The sequence below is a fragment of the Anastrepha ludens genome, chromosome 5, assembly GCF_028408465.1.
Source record: "Anastrepha ludens isolate Willacy chromosome 5, idAnaLude1.1, whole genome shotgun sequence".
NCBI classification, from domain to species: Eukaryota; Metazoa; Arthropoda; class Insecta; order Diptera; family Tephritidae; genus Anastrepha; species Anastrepha ludens.
In genome coordinates, this window is record NC_071501.1 from 58,987,583 (window position 1) to 59,007,817 (window position 20,235).

The 20,235-nt window shown below is 35.3% G+C and overlaps 1 protein-coding gene across 3 annotated transcripts in view; it reads right to left on the minus strand.

Annotated features, from left to right (window-relative positions):
- Nucleotides 1-19,899, minus strand: part of LOC128864022 (CUGBP Elav-like family member 2) — a 197,667-nt gene extending 177,768 nt beyond the window's left edge. The window contains exon 1 of one of the 3 annotated variants that reach the window (XM_054103489.1): nucleotides 18,965-19,891. In XM_054103489.1, coding sequence (XP_053959464.1) covers nucleotides 18,965-19,536 — 572 coding nt within the window. In that variant the 5' untranslated portion in view covers nucleotides 19,537-19,891. Of the gene's footprint in view, nucleotides 1-18,964 lie in introns of all 3 variants that reach the window. The other 2 variants (XM_054103490.1, XM_054103491.1) reach the window with 2 other exon arrangements.
- Between the last annotated feature and the right edge of the window lie 336 nt (nucleotides 19,900-20,235).

Below are 20,235 nucleotides of genomic sequence, written 5' to 3' on the forward strand. Positions count from 1 at the left end.
CGATGCTACGTCGGACTAGAAGAGAACTTAGCCTTTATGTTGTTTTATGAACGGCAGCAAACGTTTTGCAAACACTCTTTCTTAAAAATTTCTTGATTTCTTTATAATATCTGTGGCAATGAACGTTTTGCTTTTCATACCACACTAGCAGATGGCTTGGCTAACCAAACATTTTTTATGGCACATATCCAACATTTTTATCCTAAAGGACTCCTACTCTTTTTTTAGTTGCTGCGTAATGAATCTGTTTAAAGCCTCCTTTAATGCATCGTCCTTTACCACTCAGCGATATTTGTGAATATCTAGACTTATACAGTTTGTATCTTTGTATCACTCTTATTTGGTTTATCATTTCGATTGGGTCCTATAACCTTTTTACATTATCGTAAACTTTCATTTTGGTACATTTCTTGGGCGTATCTTTCCGACATACGAGCCTGTTTTGTAGCATCTCGAAGTGAAAGGTCAGTTTATTTTGGAATAATGATACCATTCTTTGGCTTTTGTTTCCGAAGCAAATCCTTTTGTTCTTCCACTGCCAGGCCTTCGTTACCGTACTTTTCGCGCAATTTGAAGTTTTTGCTTTGGCATTGAGCGACAAATAGCCATTTTCTTGCTTTTGCGCACAATTTTCTCCGCAAACTCACATTAAACCGAATACATTTTAAAGAATACGTAGATGTTGCCAAAGTGAATGCGCGAAATTAATAATGACAACACTATGAATATGTATACTCATTATTTAATTACAGTTAGTTTTACGCAAGTGATGAGGAAACACCATCGACTAGTTTTCTTCGTATCCATTCCTTATAAATGTCTTGCTAAATTCGGCAAAAGTGGTCCGCCATCATACCGCAGCTTTTTAAAAATTACTTTAATAAATGTTTCACAAACGAGTTGTTATTTGATAACTTTTAGTGCAGACACATATGACAATCGTTATGAAATGAAACAGCTCTCAAGGCAAGTGCGCTGATTTGAACCTGATTATCTCCACAGCTTGCGCAGAAATTAACACAAAATATGACTCGAAGATATGAAGCCATTATAGTTAATGTTGGTGACTATACATTTTGCTGAATATATGTATTGCGTATAAAATAAATATTTTAGTTTAGTTAATTAATTTTTTTGAATTTTTGAACTGAAACCTCTAATATGAACTACCCTGTAAATTCGTGAAAGTACATCGAAAAATTACAGGTTGATGCAGTAGTTAATAATTCATACAAACAGCCACAAAACAAATTTGCCTTCAAAAGTAAAATATGTAAAAGGTTTGCATGTACCCTTTGCATTGGCCCTCGAAGAACTATGTAGTTTGCCAATTATTCTCATAAGCAACAACAAAGTGCTAGTTTCCTAGTCTCACAGTATTTGTCAATTACTTGTATACTAATAAGCTGTCTAGCTTTATGGCTTTCAATAAAACACTGTCAGGTTCAATCCACAGCCAGCAATAAAAAACGAATCACTGCCTAATAAAGTACAATGCAAAAAAATATATTTCATCAGCAGAAAAAACGAAAATTTAGCCACAGCCAAATAAGAAAAAACAAATAATGCACAACCGCAACACCCAAATCTATAACCGCACCGAATCAATGAAGCTTGTCAGGCAAAGCGCAAACCAACAAGTCGAAATACAAGCAACAGAAGTAAATATAATTTTATTTAAGTTCATATGTAAAAATGTATGTACTGCAAAAATGTGCATATATCCATACAAAGCGTTGAAATGTAAAGCAGCAGGTCTGCTCATGTCAGTGACTATTGCTGTTGCTGGTGCTGCTGCCAATAACAGCCAACAACACTCGCGATAACCACATTTACAAAGCCACGAGAGTGAGCAGAAGTCAGCAAGAAATTTACATTGGTGAAAGAGAGCGAGGCACATACAAATGGTGGCAAAGACCAAACCAAAACTGGTGGTCTTATGGTATGTAGAAATGTAAGCGGGGAAAAACAAAGAAAAGGAAAAAGAGAAAACCGAGCGCTCGGACGGGTTAACATCGAACTACAATACATATAAAATAACAAACATACACACATATGAATGTGCTTAAAATACATAAAATATATAGTAGTGAAAATAGTGTGCACGTTTCCAAAATACGAGTACACCTACGAGCAGGAAGTGTGACTGCTGTTGCGTTGTGTTATTTTTGCGAAGCTTAAAATTGAAAGCAGCCCCCACAAAAAAATCCCACTAGCTACTACTAAGCAAACCATAACAACGGGCATACGTGCGTATGTATGTATTCAATGGGCAGTCAATGGAAATAAGCACACTTCAAATATCAAGCCCAGATACTGATGTTCGAAACAGCATTGCCACAACCACTTTCGTCGCCCCTACCGGTTAACCGAAGGGCCACGCAAAGTAGCATCGAGGAGTGTATTTTATTAATGTTTGGCTTTCACTTTTATTTTTGTGATAAATTTTATCGAGTCACAACCACAAGGCGTGTTGGTCGGTTCCTTTGTTGCTCTGTATTTGGCGGCATGTGGACAAACGCAAGCTTAGTCGTTGAGGTTTGCGCGCATTCTGACGTAGCGATTGGGTCTTGCTTCTCTATCGTTGTAATTGTGTTCATTTACTGATTGTTTTTTGTTTGCAGATGGGTGATGATGAGCAAGATTCGATTACTGTGCGGTGTACAGTAATTCGATCCCATACAAAGGATGTACAAAACAAGTAGGGAAAGTAAAATTCGGTCCAAGTATACTTTAATAAATTTAATATGGCGGAAAATTTTTGGAATCTAGCAAATCATGAACAATGAAAGTAATAGCTTGTAACATCCGACGAATTGAGAGAAACTTAGTTCTAACACTTTTTTATACCCGTACACTTTTATATGCACGGGCTTTCTGTCCGTTCTCAATAATATGTATGACTGATCTAAATGAGGTGGGGAGCAAGTTTTATTTATCGAGATACACGCATATTATTCTTTTTTTGGTTTCATCATTGGTATAAAATTTTATTCATTTTGCTTCTTTTATAACATTGACACATGTAACTTTTTTTTACTTTTTGAAAACTACCGTTATATAGAACGATCATCATTCTAAGGTGTTTTGGTATATATATACATGATCCGTGATCCGCTATTCAAGAGAAAAGGTACGATAGTTTTTTCTTTAAGTTACATTTTCAAAAAAGCAAAAATGTACGTTCAAGGACACATACATAGATTTATACACACCAACAAATAAGCTCAAAGTATCTTAAATTTAAGATGAATATTTACAATAAAAACAAAATACATAAAACGATCGCACAGCCCCTTATGACCGGAACTGACACCCAGGGTTCCGAAGGAAGTGCACTACTAGTGGTGAAACATGGCACATTGGCTATGCAAATGGAGAACCGAGTGAGTGTGAGCAATACACCATCGCCGAAACGATCCGAAGCAACTGAACAAGTTTTGTAGGATGTGGAGATGGCGAACAATCTCTCAGTAGACTCAGATGGATTTCTGGTACCGAGTAAGACAACGGTGAAACCTGGTGCGAATCTGGTAAGTACCGTTAAAAAGACTGAAGTTATTGGAGATTCGATCGAAGATGCTGGTCAATCCGCAGGGCAGATCAAACGAAGAAGACAGAAGGCGAAGAAAACCGAAGCATTAGATAAGGTAAGTACTCAAGCTCAGTGAACTTCGACGCCAGTAATCGAAACAGGAAAGCGTGGCAGAACAGAGGATTCCTCTGTAACGCTGCACTCTTCCGGAAACGAAACGGGGTCTGTGCCAACGACCAGAAAAAGGAGAAAGGCAAAGAAGAGGAAAGTCGAGACACGGGCCGAGATTGATCGAACACACCATGTTAAAAGAGCTATGCTAGGGAGATATCGTTGTTGCAAAAATAAAGTACCTGAACAGTGTTGAAGCTATCATAGTTTTGCCCTACCTACCCTACGGCTCGTTACACCCACCTCCTTCGAGGGAGCTAAGAGAAGTAGTCAAGTATGCAGAATCCAATAATCTGGCGCTAATAGTGGGCTGTGTTGCAAATTCAATGAACATTGTATGAGGAAGCAGCAAATGCAATCCTGGAGGTCTCAAGTTACTGGATTTTATCCTGTCATCTGATTTGGTATTCAAAACACTGGTAACAAACCTACTTTTGTGACCAAAAGGAGACAAAGGGGTGATTGATTTAACCCCTACCATTAGGTCAGTTGGAAATCAAATCAACCGATGGCGAGTTTTGGAAGAGGACTGGGAATTGTTACAATATCAATACCTTCCAGTAGGAATCCTCGAAATGTGGACTGGGACAGGTATGGTGAGCTTGTAACAGAGCGATTACCAAACCTGAAATAGAAATGATTGAAGATGCTACTGAGAAATTAGAAGGTTCTTTAATCAATTGCTTTAAGGAACTGTGCTAACTCAGGCAAAGTAGAAAGGGAAAGCGGTTCTTTGGTGCAACCCTGAACTGAACTTAATAAGGCCTTAAAGACCCAAACAGAAGAGGACTGGGCTAATTATCGACTTACACAGGGAGAATATAAGAAAAAATTACGCAATGCCAAACTTGAATCCTATAGAAATTTCTGCAGTAACGTCGAAGAAATGAGGGAAACAGCGAGACTTTGTAAGGTCCTTCTTCCAGACTGCTCAGTAAGGCTGGATTTCATTCGAAAACCTGATGGTTCATACACCATTTCCAAATCGGAAACTTATTATTATTTTTTATTTTATTCTAGATATAATTTGTGGGAGTGTTGGATTTTTCTTTTTTTGTCATATAAATCCCTAACTGATTTTTGTTAGCGGAACGGGCCGGAAACTATACCTTTTGTCTTTATATGTTCTTTGCTGTAGTAATCAAATTTTTGTTGGTAGTAGATATGAATAATGGCTTTTGTTGCGTTACACTACGTTCTCAGAACGCAATCATTATCTATTCAATTTAAATCTCGTATTAATGAAATCTTTGAAGTACGAGTAACAAGCTAATAAATACGAGAACGTTGAAGCAAACACTAAATGTATGTACTTGTACGAGTATTTGGAAAAGGCAAATACAATTGGGTAAAAACGCAGAAAAAAAGACAAAGATAACGGAATAAAAAGAGAAAAGTGAATGAAGCAGTGGTGATTACAAAAGTGATAACAATGGCCGGGCAGCAACAGAAACATATCTAAACCGTTTCAAGATGAGCGAACGAAGCGGAAGACAAATTCAAAAAGCGTGAATTACTCCGAATGAAAATTTTAGCGTCGCGGTACAAAATACATAATAAAAGGCAAAAATAGCAGCGGATCGATATGCCTTCAAAGCAACAAAAAGCATTAGGGAAAACGGTAGTAAACACGTACGAAAACGGCAATGGCGGAAATAAAGTGCTGGCTCTACTCCTTAGGGTAAAAATAAAACAAATTCAAAAACAGCTACGCGAGAAACAGTTAACAATAGTTGGCGCAACACTTGTAATAACTACGCTGAATCAAAGGGCAATAAGCCAAGATCTTCACTTTTTCTGAACAATTGCAAGTGAACATGAATTGCAGACAAGCGTTTAATGCGCTTAAGTATAAAAAGCTAAAATTTACAAGAAAAATGAATAAAACATAATCGCTAAAATATTTACATGCAAAAAAAGAAAAACCCAACGCAAATCAAGCATTAGTAAAGAAGAAGAAATCCCAAATAACAACACACCCACAAAATACCCGTCATGAACAAGCATCAGCGGGAAAAAATTCCAGCGTAATACCCAGTTTCAGCTACTGAATTGGTTTAGCAAATAGCAGCAGAAGTAACAACATGTAACAATAATAATATAAAAAAATCACCAGCAGCAAACCACAATGGAAAAGTAAACAATATCCCAAGAATTAAAGGATAGTAAAAGAAAATGCCGCAGGTCTTCAATATTGATGGATTGATGGACACCGAGAAATTGTATTAATCTCTGTTCACTAACATCCATATTGGCGTTATTATTTTGCAAATATCCCACTACTCTGTGCCTTCAGGCCGGCGGGCCAATTAAAAGATCAAAAAAATCGATTTTTTTTTTTTTCCTGAAATCAATAGCTTAGATATTCAAGAACATGAGACACAAATTTTCAGAGTTAAATTCCAAGTAAATATTTGCAGAGCTACAGAGCGGAGCGTAGTGCGGCGTCGAGCAACCGTGCGCTTATTGTTGTAGTTTGAAGCGCGTTTTCTCGGCTTTTCATTTTCACGATTTTACCTAATTTATGTACACGATTGCAAAAAAACTAAACGAGCTATCCATTTCATTCAAAATGCGTTATCTTCAGTATTGTTTTCCCTTCTATGTGAACTAAAAAAACATCCAAAAACTTTTTTTAAGCGACTTTTTTACCCAGTTGAAGAGTTTTTTTTTCCTTGAAAAACCACTTTTTTTTCTATTTACCTTCCCCAAAAATTCGAATTTTACGTGTTTCTCCCAATTTTCTTAGTTCACATCGAAGATAATTACATCAAAATTAATAATCTTTTTTTTTTTTGTTTTCAGATGAAAATTGCAAGTTGTATCTTGTACAGAAGTTGGATACTTCAGTGGCAAGGCGCTCTGGGAATCTATTGATAACTCGGCTTACAATATATTGTTGGAGATTGTACAAATTTTTTTTTTTAGTTCAAATATATATTAAACTATCCCCAAAACTTCATTTGGCTAATTGTTTTTTTTCTCATCCTACAACGCTTCGCGAAAACTACTGAATTTAGGACATCTAATTGGCCCGCCGGCCTTCAGTCAGATTCGCTCATTTACGCATGGACCTTATTTCCATATAAGTTAATACCGTATTACCGAAGAAGTTTATATATTATTTATATACTCGAATCAGGGTAACCGAGTGGAAACACGAATTGTCGTTCAGAAACTTCATTGTTCAAAATAGGATATGTACATATATTGCCAGGGATTGCAGACATTTTATTTTTGGATATAAAGTTTACAAGCAAATCAAGTGCTCAGGGTTACATTTTGATTCTCCAGTTTCCACTTAGAAAACCGATGGTGCCATTATATCACTTGTATAGAGGTAGGCAAAGGCGCCCATAGTCCTGATATTGGTAGCACGTCATAATTTTGAAACCACAAGTTACACCACATTCATATTCACAGTTAACCCTTTCGGTCCGAACGGGACTTATATGTCCCGGCAATGTTTGAAGATACCTACAATTTTGATGGGACCAAAGACTTTTATTTCACCCATTGCAACTATTAAACATATAAAATAATTTGTATTTCCGTTAGCGGCTTTCCGTACCGAAAGGGTTAAGGCACACATACAATATATGAGTATATGCATAAGTAGAGCTTTCGATTTTGTACGCACATATTCGAACAGCTTGACAAATGAGCAACAAGTACTGCACACCTGTTCGATGAGCATTACTCGAAAATTTTCGAGTGTATGCTCGAGTATATCGAGCTGTGTCGAGTAATTCAATTTTTTTGATTATTTTCACTTTTTCTGTCCCCCTCTTTTTTTATGTTTTATAATTCATTTATACACAGTGCTAACGTTGTAAGAAAACTTATTAAAAAAAAAGAAGTTGTCTGTAAAGGCGGTTTACTGAAGATAGTTTAACGTGACAACGTCATAAGAAAATACTGATGGAATGGTTGCATTTCTCAAAAGGAAATTTAAATTTTATTTGTTTGATAGGTGTTTTGTATGGATATAGAGAAGGAGGTAAATGGAATCGCAATGGAATGGGTGAAGTTACATTTACACAAACGTGAAAAATGACGAAACATTTATGAAATTCGTGAAAGATATGTTCAATTTCGATTGTGCATCAGACGTTAATAAGTCAACAACACTAAGAGGCAACATCATCGATTTGACTTATTCAAGACACATTACACTCGAAACACTCCCTTCCATTTCCTACTTTTCTTATCATGTCATATCGTAGAGAATAGATTCGTACATTTGATATGTCCATATGATTTGTATGCATCTTTACAAATAGATTTCTTCTTTTTGTTTCAATATTGCGCGAAATTGTATATAGGCATAACATAACATAACATAACATAACATAACATAACATAACATAACATAACATAACATAACATAACATGCAGTTCAAGCAAGGTATTGCTGCATGAGCAAGATATCGACGCGTTGTTTGGTGTGTGCAGCCGGCTTTATCGAATTATAAGACGTTATCACGTCAAAACTGACAAATCAAATATACCTAAAACTGCTTTATACCCACACGGAGCTCTAGTTACAAGGGGTTTTGGGGTTCCAACCCAAAGGATAATGCCGAACTTGATAATAATACTGAACGATTTGCTATAAACAATGGTTTGGTTTTAAAGAGTTCCACATTTAAATTGATATCTTCAAGCACTGCGCATTTACGCAAATGGACGCATTTTGCTGTACAGATCATTTCTATATTTATTGAATAGTAGACTAAACGTAAGATTTCTAAACGAGTTTTAGACTTTAGTCATGAAGTTGAGCCGAAAAAATATACCTGCTGTCAAGTAGAAGTACTGAATTGGTTTACTATTTCTGCAACTCTTCTTACAACCACCTTCGAAAATGTAAGATTATTTTTAATAGACGAAGTAGACTTAAAACACATTTAATAACTACTTTTATATGACACCCAGAACATACCGTTCAACCTTAGAGTTGGTTTTAAGTAGCGCCCACATAATTAAGCCACCTTATCTTTTTCTAATATTCGCAATATTTTTCACGTTAAATTGTGTTCGTTAATTTTTTGTAAAAATATGGCTCAAAGTAAAGTTCCAAGTTATGTAGGTATAATATCCACAAAAAAGTCAAAAATTTCAAAAAATATTTATCGAAATTTTCAAGTTTTTAATCAGAACCTTTAAAAAACTTCACGGTATACAGTTTTAAAGCCCATTCAATTTTAGTATAATAAAGTTTAAGCTAGAAATCTCGCGTTGATTTTTTTTGCATATGATGTTGAGAATTTTCTTCCATTTGGAATACTTTGCTTGGAAGAAAATGCTGAACGTCATGCGCAAAAAAATTGTCAATCAATGCGATTTTTAAGCTACGTTAAACTTACAGTTTATAATACTTTGCTAAAAAATGTTCTGAGTCGCTGGAATAGAGATAGATATGGTGATTTTTAAGATTATGTCACTTCGAATTCGAGTTTTTTTTGTCTAACTTCATTAATACAATTGAGTATTCTATGTATGTAGTACAATAACTATCGATACTTTTATGAGTGAAACTCTCCAACTATTAGAACAAGTAATAAGCAACATTAAAATCACATTCTTACAGTGGCAATCAAAATAAGCCACGCAATTGCCATTATTGACTGCAAAAATATATTAAAACTAGAATTGCTTTTCAGTAATTTCTATTAACATATTCTTCTATACCAAAAGAAGTAAACAACGTACATACATATATCAGACCGTTAAGCGGCTCTCAGCGAATTCGAAAGAATCTGCTGATGGACTGATGTAACCGGGGCATGACAACGGTTTATTTACGAAAAACCTGTGTGTGACTACGTATGAAAGAGCGTATAGAATTCTGTTGCCGAATACCCGGTGACGTGGCAGTTGAAGTTACTCCCACAATATCGTTTTTCACCATAGCTGAAGGCCAAACCTCGTAATCTTTCGTTGTTGGTTTTCAATTCACCATTGCTCGCTAGAGAATTCCGGCTCTCGCCAATTTTTATGTGAAAGCAACAATTTAGAGATCAAGGGACTTTGTTTGCAGCCGCTTAGATAGCAAGCGACAAATATAAGTTAGAATATTTGTTTATTATATTTTGCGTACTTTAGGCGGGATGGTTTGACAAGCAATAGAATTAAATAGTTTGTCAAAACGAAAAAATAATGCAGTCCTGCTAAAACGCTAAGCGTTGGTGAATCGAAAGTAACTATTGTATGAGCTCTAAAATGGCATGGAAATTGTAAAACGCGCAATCGATTATGGACAGAGATGCTTTAGGAACCCAAAATTCTACCCGAAATATGTGACAGAACCACCTGTGCAGAGCAGACAACGTCGCAAGAGCTGTTGGCCTCTGTACGCAATGTTAAAAGTATTTTTGATAACGAAATATGTAAGTCAGGTGTCCCCCAGTTATTTTCTTACTCAATTAAGTATCAAATATGTTCTACTTATTGTATGGCTGTATTTGTATTTATTTGTATTTATTCTATACATACCTACGTTATATGTTGTTAGTTAGCATAAATAATATTTAGTAAAGTTAAGGAGAAGTGTATGTATGAATATATACGTATACATCCGGGATTGCATTAGTACAAATGTGCCGAAAATCGCAGGAGTTGCAAACTCGGTATATACAGAATATGACGTATGCTCTATATTGTAATATTAAAAAATTCGTATAAGCATCTCAAGTAGATGACTGTGTAGTAGAGCCATAAAATCGGTGCGGGAGCGAATCCACCGAAATTTCTTGAGGAAGCAAAAACTCAAAGCTAGAAAGCAGGACATGTCTTGAACCCTGCAAACCCCCCGTGCGCACGGGCCTGGATAAGGAGATGTATGCGAGTAGTTATAATGCAGCACAAGCTTTGCTAAATTAATTGTACTTAAAAAACAGTGTGCCACCTTTCTATTTCCCAAAATAAACTCGAATTTTTTGTATGTAATCTTATATAGAAAATTTAATATTTGTTTGTTTGCAATCAAGGACATAAAATGTTAATGCCTTAACAATTCAGAAAAGTGGGCGGAATCAGTAAAGGAGGTATGGCTGTCCCCATATAAACCAATTCCTTATTATTGTATAGTTTCGATATCATTCATGGTGCAGTATTATGATTTCGCAGAGATGTATAAAAAATCAATACCCAAAATTAAATGGGGAGCGGCGCCTCCCATAGAGACTAGTTTTAATATTGCATAGTTTCGAAATTATTTATGGTTGAGTAAGTGAAAGCACTAAAAGAATGTAATCCAATAATATATAATTTCGACCTGCGCACTATCCTACAGATATGCCGTTTGATTGCAAACGACAGCAGTTCCTCATTCAACTTGCGTTATCAATAATCATCAACAAGCCATAAGGTCAATTACTTCGAGTGAGCGAATCGAATTCGGAAAATCCGCGTTTTCCACATGGCCATGGCTGTGTATTCTTGCGTCGGTCAGCCAGAAACTGATTGGTTTTTGCCAAAGACGGAAAAATAAAATATTTTTAATTTAAATCATTACATTTCAACAAATGTACTCATTATAGGTTATAACTAAACAAAATATATCTTTCAGTAAAATTAGTTTTTCTGTGGAAGCGACGCGCGGGGTAAAAGTTAATTTCTAATGAAAATTACACCTTTGACTGCTAAAGCTAAATTCAGTATGAAAGGAAATGCCTAATTTGGGGTTCAACCGAACTTAACTGTGCATGCTTTAGTAAAATGGCGTAGTTATAGGTAATGGCTTATTACGATCATATTTTTTACTTTGAGATAGTTTGGAATATTTATTATTCGATTAGTCTTTTTATCAAATCTTAACTCATTTGCAATGTATTTTATGTTGGAATTGAGTGCATGTTTTGTTAAGTTTTCTTTATAGTAGGACGAGTTTGTTTGTTTGTTATTATTTGAAAAACAAGGTTCTTATTTACTAAACTAGACTAACGATTACACTAAGTTTTGTCAAGATATAATACTTCGTTTTTGGACGGATTAATACCAGGAGGCGCAAAATTAATCACCCGTCGGAAGATTTATAATTTGTGCAGCTGCAGTATACAAACAGACAAATAATGGTGCGAATAATGATCAAATTAAAGATTTCTGTCACTCAAAATCATTTATATCTACTTATATTGCCTAGAGTATCTGGCCGATGGGAGTCAATGCGTTTACTATGAATATGGAAAATTTGGCCAGCCGCGATCTAATTCGCTTCATATTCGGAATGAGACTAATTGCACTACACATAGTATATCCAGTTGGTTGAATTTGAGTTATCGCATATCTTTCTTTCGTACCAAGGCTTCATATTAAATTCAAGCAAGTTCTTGTTGTTCTAAGTTGTGCTGGAAGTTACCATTAATCTCTCGACTTTACTCTTTTTCAACACTCCTACCAACCTATTTTGGGCCAAACTTAACTTGTGTACCAATTGCGGTAAGATATATTAACTTTCATCGTTTTATTGTGGGCGGAAGGATGGAGAGATAGACATAGCTAAATGGACTCTTTTCTTCATTCTGAACTGTTGGCGTATTTAATCTCTATCGATCTTAATTTTATTATGCTAATAACATAGAAGCATCAGTTGATCAAATTTATAATACCCAAGTTCACTGGTGTGTATAGGTAAAAATGTAGTCATTTATTTGTTTATGATACCAAGAGCATGTGATGGGTTTCCTAGGCACTTTAAGTAATAAATTTATAGCTAACTTATTTTTCTTAAGACGAAGTTTTCTCATTTTGCATACCATATATACGCTTCATACATATGTACATACATACGTACGTGCCTACATCATACCACTGTGGACTGTTTAACAAGGACCCGAAATGTTCCTTGAAGTGTCCTCCCGCTGGTGAGTAGCAAACAATAAAAGAAATAAATTTTTATAGTAAAGTATAAAAAATAATACACAACGGTTATCGCAGCCTGTCATTTTCATAAGAGCAGCACTTTCAGATTTTCAGAAATTTATATGCATTTGAATGTACATAAGTCTGTGCGTAGACACATAAGGTCGGTATGCTTTCTATGGGTAGTATTCATATATACACATACGTTTGTGTGGAATGGTATATGAAATTGGCCCTAGTATGAAAAGTATTTTATTTGCTTTAAATTTATTAGTGTAGTTTTTATAGCACACCGAACTGGAGGTACACTGGCAAAATGAGGGTACATAAACTCACTTATGTGCTCTCGGGCACATGGATAATCTTGCAATTTTGTGGCATTTTATGTAGGTACTCATATACTAATACATATACATACAAATGAATATATACTCATATGAGTGTATGCATATTTTTATTGTGACCGTATACATGTTATGGCTCCAAAACAACCAAATCAAAAACAATATGTGGCAACAATAATGTCAAATGTTATTACACATTAAATTAGTCAGGCGTAGAATAACACGTCGTGTGCGCAACCATAACTCACGCATTCCTGCACATTTAAATTATATAAAACTATTGTACACATAAACGCGGTACAGTTGAAGGGACTCTGCGAATAAGTATTCAGCAAATTGTCGCGTGTCCTCTTTCCTACTTCATACATACACTTACATTTACACATGCATGCACTTATGTACATACGTTGGATAACAATTTCATCATAAATTTCGTCATAAAAAACTCTGAAAGTAATTATATCTTTAATTCGCAAAGTATACTCGCATATGTGTGTGTGTTTGTATGTATGACCACATACGAGAACACCTTTATCGATCGCGTCTGCGACCACGGCACTCACTGCATGTTGAAATATTGCATTTTCTAATTTTTCTAACAACCGTGCTCAAGTAAGTATGTACATATATTCAGAGAAGCATGTTTTATGTACACATGTGCATATACCTACATACATTTACGTGGGCAAATTATGGGAAAAATAAAAACTAGCTCAAACCTCAATTGGGGTAAGGGAAAAATTTATTTTTAAGACAATTAATTTTGTCCCCATGCTTCCGCTAAAACTGCCAAGATTTTCATAACTACAGGGTGAACGATATGAAGTGTTACCAGCTTCACACTGCTTGTATTTGTAAAACAGCTCATGACATCAACGTCAAAATTGTTCTAATGACAGTTCAATATATTGTTTGTAAGCCATCAAAAGCGTTCACCCTGTAGATGCGCGTAGATAATGAAAGCTTCATAATCCATATTTGTTGTTTTAAAAAAGCATATACGTCTAACGAACTGAAAGCATTTGCACAAAACAAAAGCTTCAATGAATTTTCAACACCTTCAAACTTTCATATTCTTGTTATGTATTGTATATTTCTCCTCGTGGTAGAAGCATCAGGCAAAGGATGGTTGGGTCTTATTAACATCAAATATTAATACAAATAACTTTACTGATTTTAAACATTTCTAACCCGCTGTCCGTCGCGTGGGGCGAAAAAAGTCCTTTATTCTGTGTGGCTCAGATATTACGTCGTTATTATGAAAGACAGTCGTTTAAAATTTCATCGTTTCCTCGTTACCTACTACTGTTTCGGCAACAAGAAGCTAGCATTAAGTGGTGTTTAGACGAGGAAAATAATGACGAAATAATTGCCGGCATCGATGGTGCACTTCTTGGTGTTGTTCCACAAATGGAGCGTCCTACCGTTTTAAGCATAAAAAACTGCTAGAAATTATTGAGTTTTACAATCTTACTAAAAACGGAGATCCTGTCGATAGACTGAAATCTAACTATTCAGTAACCCGTTCTTATTCGAGGAGGCCATTTCGTTTATTTTTTCAATGCTCGATATTGGTTGTACCTATAAATGTTTAAATACTATTTCGACACTTTGCATACGGAGAAGAATATAAAATGCAAGGATTTCATTAGCGTTTGATATTCTCCCTAATTGAAAGTCATCATGCTTATCACAGCAGTGGTTTCTCATTTAGCGTTTTACACAATTCTCTCACGAACAAAAAATGTACAAAACAAAAAAGCCTTGATGTAAGTTCTGTTCTCGGAATTCAAAGAGACAATATACAAGCTGATGTGCCCATTGCAAAAAAAATTATTTGTCCTGGTCACTGCCAAACAATTTTCATGGAATGCGTAGAGTAAAAATCTTCAATTTCGGTCGTGAAATTTGTATGCTTGTTGTTGCTTTTAGCAATAAAATATATGTTCATATATGAATTCGTTACCTCTGAACTTTTTATAAGTTTACTAAGATATAATTTATGGCGTCTTTTGTAAATTTAAATGCGAATAAATGTGTTTTGTTAAGTAACTGAATGTGTTTTTTATTTAAAATACATCTAAATCAAATTCTTGTTAAAGTAAGCTACTAATAAAATCTAAAATATTTTAAATGCAATTAATTCTGTGATAATTAAAAGACAGGTGTGATTGGTGTAATTTACTTTATTACTAACAAAGTACTATACCTATGTGGACTGCAAAGCGTGATATAGACGGCTGAGAAAAGAGCTTGATTTAAGATGTTTGATACAACATATCAAAAATTTAAATTTGGGGTCATAAAGGCCCCCACGCGATGGATAATGATAGTAAAAGTAATTTTTAAAATAAATGTAGTTTTATATCATGACATAGTGATTAATGGCTAATTAACTCCACTAACCAACGACTGACTTTTCGGCCGGCACCACACAGGCAGGGTTGCCAAGCGTAAAACATGATTGTGAAAATATTGGGAAATCGAGTTTCAAAGTTTATTGCTTTAATTAGTTGCGTTTCCATGAACGCATGGCATTCTTTATTTTGGTATGACATAAAACTTTTGATGTTCGGGAAGATATCATTTCTCAAGGGCATTATTTTGTTAATCCCCTTTTTTCTTCCTTCATACGGAACCTAAATCAATAGATAATACATTAATTGAAAGGCAGAAATTAGGTCTAGTATAGACCGTCAAGAGCAACTTAATTCCGTCCTGAAAAAAATCTCATAAAACCCTCCGCCGTTCGGAGGCGGCGGAAAAGTGTATTATATGTATATTTACATATACCTATATTCTTTTTTTTAATTTACGTTGGATCAAAAGTTTGAAAACTTCATGATAAAGGTATAAATATTGGTGTTTTTATTGTAAATTACACATGGGAATATTTCTACTTAGGTACCTATATTACCGTCGATAGGATAAATTGATTTATAACACTAAGAAGTAGAATCTTGAATGATTTGTCTGGGCAAAAAAGATGTCAATGCGCTATCGAAATCAGTTAGCAAGCAGAAAATTTTTTGGAGCGTGTGAGACAACACGTATAAAGAAATATTGTTAAATGTAGCATTGCATGCAAATTACGATTACTAACAAGAAAATATCCTAATTAAGTTTTATTTTGTTGCGCAAGAGGCGGAAGGGTTTTGCTAGTAGCAATGCTAGATGGAGCATAATATTTGTGAAGTCTAGAATTTGTAGCACTAAAAGAAAAAGATATCTTGAGTACCAAAAAAACAATTAAAAGAGACCATTGAAAATTAAAATATGGAAAAGTTAATAAAGAATAGAGAAATTTGAAATGCTTAACATTTTAAGCGTAACATTCCAATTATTGTTCTTTGGACCAGCAGTCGATATACCGATAACCAATACACTTTACAAACGTTGCTTTATTTAAACCTTTCTGACGTTTTTATAAAGTGAAGTTTTTAAGGGGGTCTTCTGGTCTCCAGCGAAAAAAAAATCGATTTTTTTTTTGCATAATTTTGTTGTATGTGTATGCGAGAATACGCCACAGAAAGGATTTTTTGAAAATCGTATTTTTTCACATTTTCACCGAAGTGTACCCTCCTCCGGCCGTTTTCATCATAAACTTTATCTTTAAACGCGTTTCCCCAAAAATCGTGTTTTTTAAGCATTTTGGTCACACTTTTCATAGTAGTTATACTCCGATTTCAATGGTTTTGGTCTTAAAAGGTTCGGAAAACTTACCGCTAAGTTTCCCCGTGTACGATTTTTGAAATTTTTTTTCATTCCATTTTTATAACCTTTTAAAGTTCAAAAAATTAGCAAAAAAAAATTTTTTTTGCAAATTGTTGCATAACTTTTGAAAAAAATTTAAAAAAAAAAATCTGTCACGGGAAAACTTAACCAGGGCAACTCTGAAGACAACGCATATCTAATTTTTGCTTTCTGATTACCCAGGTGGAAAAACCGTGACCAAAATGGAGACCTGTTTCGTTTGGAGGTGGACGTCTTCAGCGCCATTTCAAGGTCGCGGGTGTTAATTTTTTTCAAAGTCAAAACCATTTTTTAAAAGCCAAGACATGTACCTTTAAAATAAAAAAAAAAAATTTTTAAATATTCACAGGATTTGTCACAATCAATCCCCAAAAAAACCCTTCATTTCAGGGCCTCGAGACCAGAAGACCCCCTTAATAAAGTATATTCATATAAACTAAAATATGTGGTTTATAGCGAATTCTACAACAAATCGTTCTTATATAATACAATATCGTAAAGTATGGGAATTAGTTCCCGTAAATATTTTTCATTTCATTGTCTTTGTCATGAAACTCACGAAAGGACTCTTAATAATAAATTTATTAGTTCCAAATTTTCACAATGAAGCCAAAAGAAATTATTTCTGCCATCCATGTGACTTCTTTCATAGACGTAATCTGTTTAAGGATTTATGATAGATAGGAATGATGGACTTAGAAGCATTTTCGTGTTTAAAAACCCCATCTTATTGGATAGTCGAAAAAGTCTTTTCGTATTTTGTCAATAGACATCGTTGGAGTCATCTATCTCCAGTGGTACCAATCACATTGTGTCATATGACATTTTAAGCTTCATTTAACCAAAAAAATTAAATTCGGAGAAGTTGAAAAAAAGTTATAGCTGTTCAAAAATGAGTGAAAATAATGAAGAAATTCGCTATATTTTGAAATTTTTGTATAAAAAAGGGAAGAATGCCAAGCAATCCACCAATGAAATTTGTGAAGTTTACGGAGACGATGCTGTATCACTTTGTGTAGCACAACAATGGTTCGCTCGCTTCCGTTCTGGAAATTTCGATGTGAAAGATGCACCTCGCTCCGGTCGACCTATCGTTGAAAAAATCGATGAAATTATGGAAAAGATTGACCAGGACCCTCACATAAGCTGCCATGATATCGCCAAGGCACTAAACATTCATCATCAGACGGTTTTGAACCATTTAAAAAAGGCTGGTTACAAAAAGAAGCTCGATGTTTGGGTACCACATGAATTGTATGTGAAAAATGTAATGGACCGAATTAACATCTGCGATTCTTTGCTGAAACGAAATGAAATCGAACCATATCTGAAGCGAATGGTAACAGGAGACGAAAAGTGGATCAAATACGACAATAATGTGCGAAAAAGATCATGGTGCAAGGGTGGTGAAACTCAACAAATGGTCGCAAAGCCAGGATTGACGCCTCGAAAGGTTATCCTGTGTGTTTGGCGGGATTGGAAAGGAATCATCCACTATGAGCTGCTCCAGCCTGCTCGAACGATTAATTCTACACTTTGCTGTCAACAACTGATGAGATTGAAGCAAGCAATCGTAAAAAAACGACCAGAACTGATCAGCAGAAAGGGCGTCGTCTTCCATCAGGACAACGCTAGGTCACACACTTCTTTGATGACTCGGCAAAAACTGGGAGAGCTTGGCTGGGAAGTTTTGATGCATCCACCATATAGCCCTGACCTTGCACCATCGGACTACCATTTGTTTCGGTCAATGCAGAACTCCCTTAGTGGAGTAAAGTTGGCTTCAAGAGAAGCCTGTGAAAATTACTTGTCGCAGTTTTTCGCCGAGAAACCACAAAAGTTTTACACTGGTGGAATAATGTCTCTAGAAGAAAAATGGCAAAAGGTGGTCGACCAAAATGGTAATAATTTGGTTTAATAAAGTTCATTATAAATATAAAAAAAATGAGTTGAAATTTGATTAGAAATACGAAAAAACTTTTTCGACTACCCAATATTTTCTTAGTTGATAGAAATTTTGTTACATTTCTAAACAAAAAGCAAAATGCACTGATCAGATAACGACAATTTAATTGCAGTTTGAGGAAAATGCGCTTTCATTTTGTGTTCCCAACGGAAAATTAAAAGCTTTCATAAATTACACGCAAACATATTTATATTGTTATGTCTACTTGTATGATTCTATGCAATACTCGTGTAAGGGTGATGCATCTACGCATGTGTGTGTTATAAAAGGTTAGTTCGGTGAAAGAGGCCAATTGTTTTGCCTTATATTCTGCTTCTATGTTATACTTACTTCTCCTTCAGGCAACTGCGAAAGTCCTGTTGTGAATCGGTTTCCTCCGACGATTGCTGCGGATGTAGTAACAATGATTGTTGCTGCTGCAACAACTGTTGCTGAAACAACTCATGTTGCTGTTGTTGCAATTGCTGTTGCTGTTGACAAAATGTCTGCAACTGTTGCTGTTGGGTTGGTGGTATGATTTGTTGCAATTGCATTTGTTGTTGGTTCTGCTGAGCTGGCAGTTGCTTCTGATATGGGTGTATGCTGTTGTGATTGATGTGGCACAATTTATTGCAGTTGCTATCCAGTCCATTGTAGTGATTGCCATTGAAACGCTGTAGATACTGCTGCTGCTGCTGTGGTTGTTCCCTTGCCGTTGACAGGTGTGATTGCTGCAATTGGTTGACTGTCGTCGCCGATAGTTGTTGCTGATGCTGCTGTTCTAGTTGCTGTTCCGCAATATGTGTCGCTGAGGACTGGTTGGTGTTATTTTGTTGCTGTTGAAGCTGTACCTGCTGGGACGGACTATTTTTGCCAGAACCTGGTGATATTTTACCAGCTAAAGCATCGAGCGAACTTAACATTATGTTAACGCTTTGCTTAGGCGCTCAATTTTTGTGTTTGCGTCTGTCGTGTTGGCGAGCGACGGACAGTAAATCTTTTCAATGATCAATGAATATATTGTCTTCTTATTTTAATCCTCACTTCTAGCTCATACACCAACCAAACGCAAACGCTCATGAAATCAATAACGCTGCAATTCTTCAAAACAATGTCAATTATATTATTTTCCTTTCCACGAATTCTCTTTTGAATTTCTACGTATTCTTTGCTCACTTAAGGGTTGGGTTCACCGATTTTTTCCCTTTTACCGATTTTTACTTTTAGTTTCCGTTATATTCTTCAGTTTCCTTTTCTAATTTTCGCTTGAGTTGATATTTGTACAGTTTTTAGAAATTTGCTCGTATTTGCTTTTGCCTGAAGGAAAAGTATATAAATTTTGAAATTTTGGTATTAGTATCAGACACATTTAAAATGTAGTTAAAACGGAAATGAGAATGAATGAAAAACTAGCATTGTGAAGTTTTCAAGACCCCCTGTGTAAGCAAGGCTTCAATTCCTAAAAATAATCGTTTGCCTTTGATGAAAACTGTTTTTAAAGTGGTATTTTTAAAAAACACAAGAAAGTGAAAGAAGTAAAATAAATAAAATGAGTTTTTGGGTCTATCTAAGGGAGCAATTATTGAACATGTTTATTGGCATGTAAAGCTGCAAATAGTAAA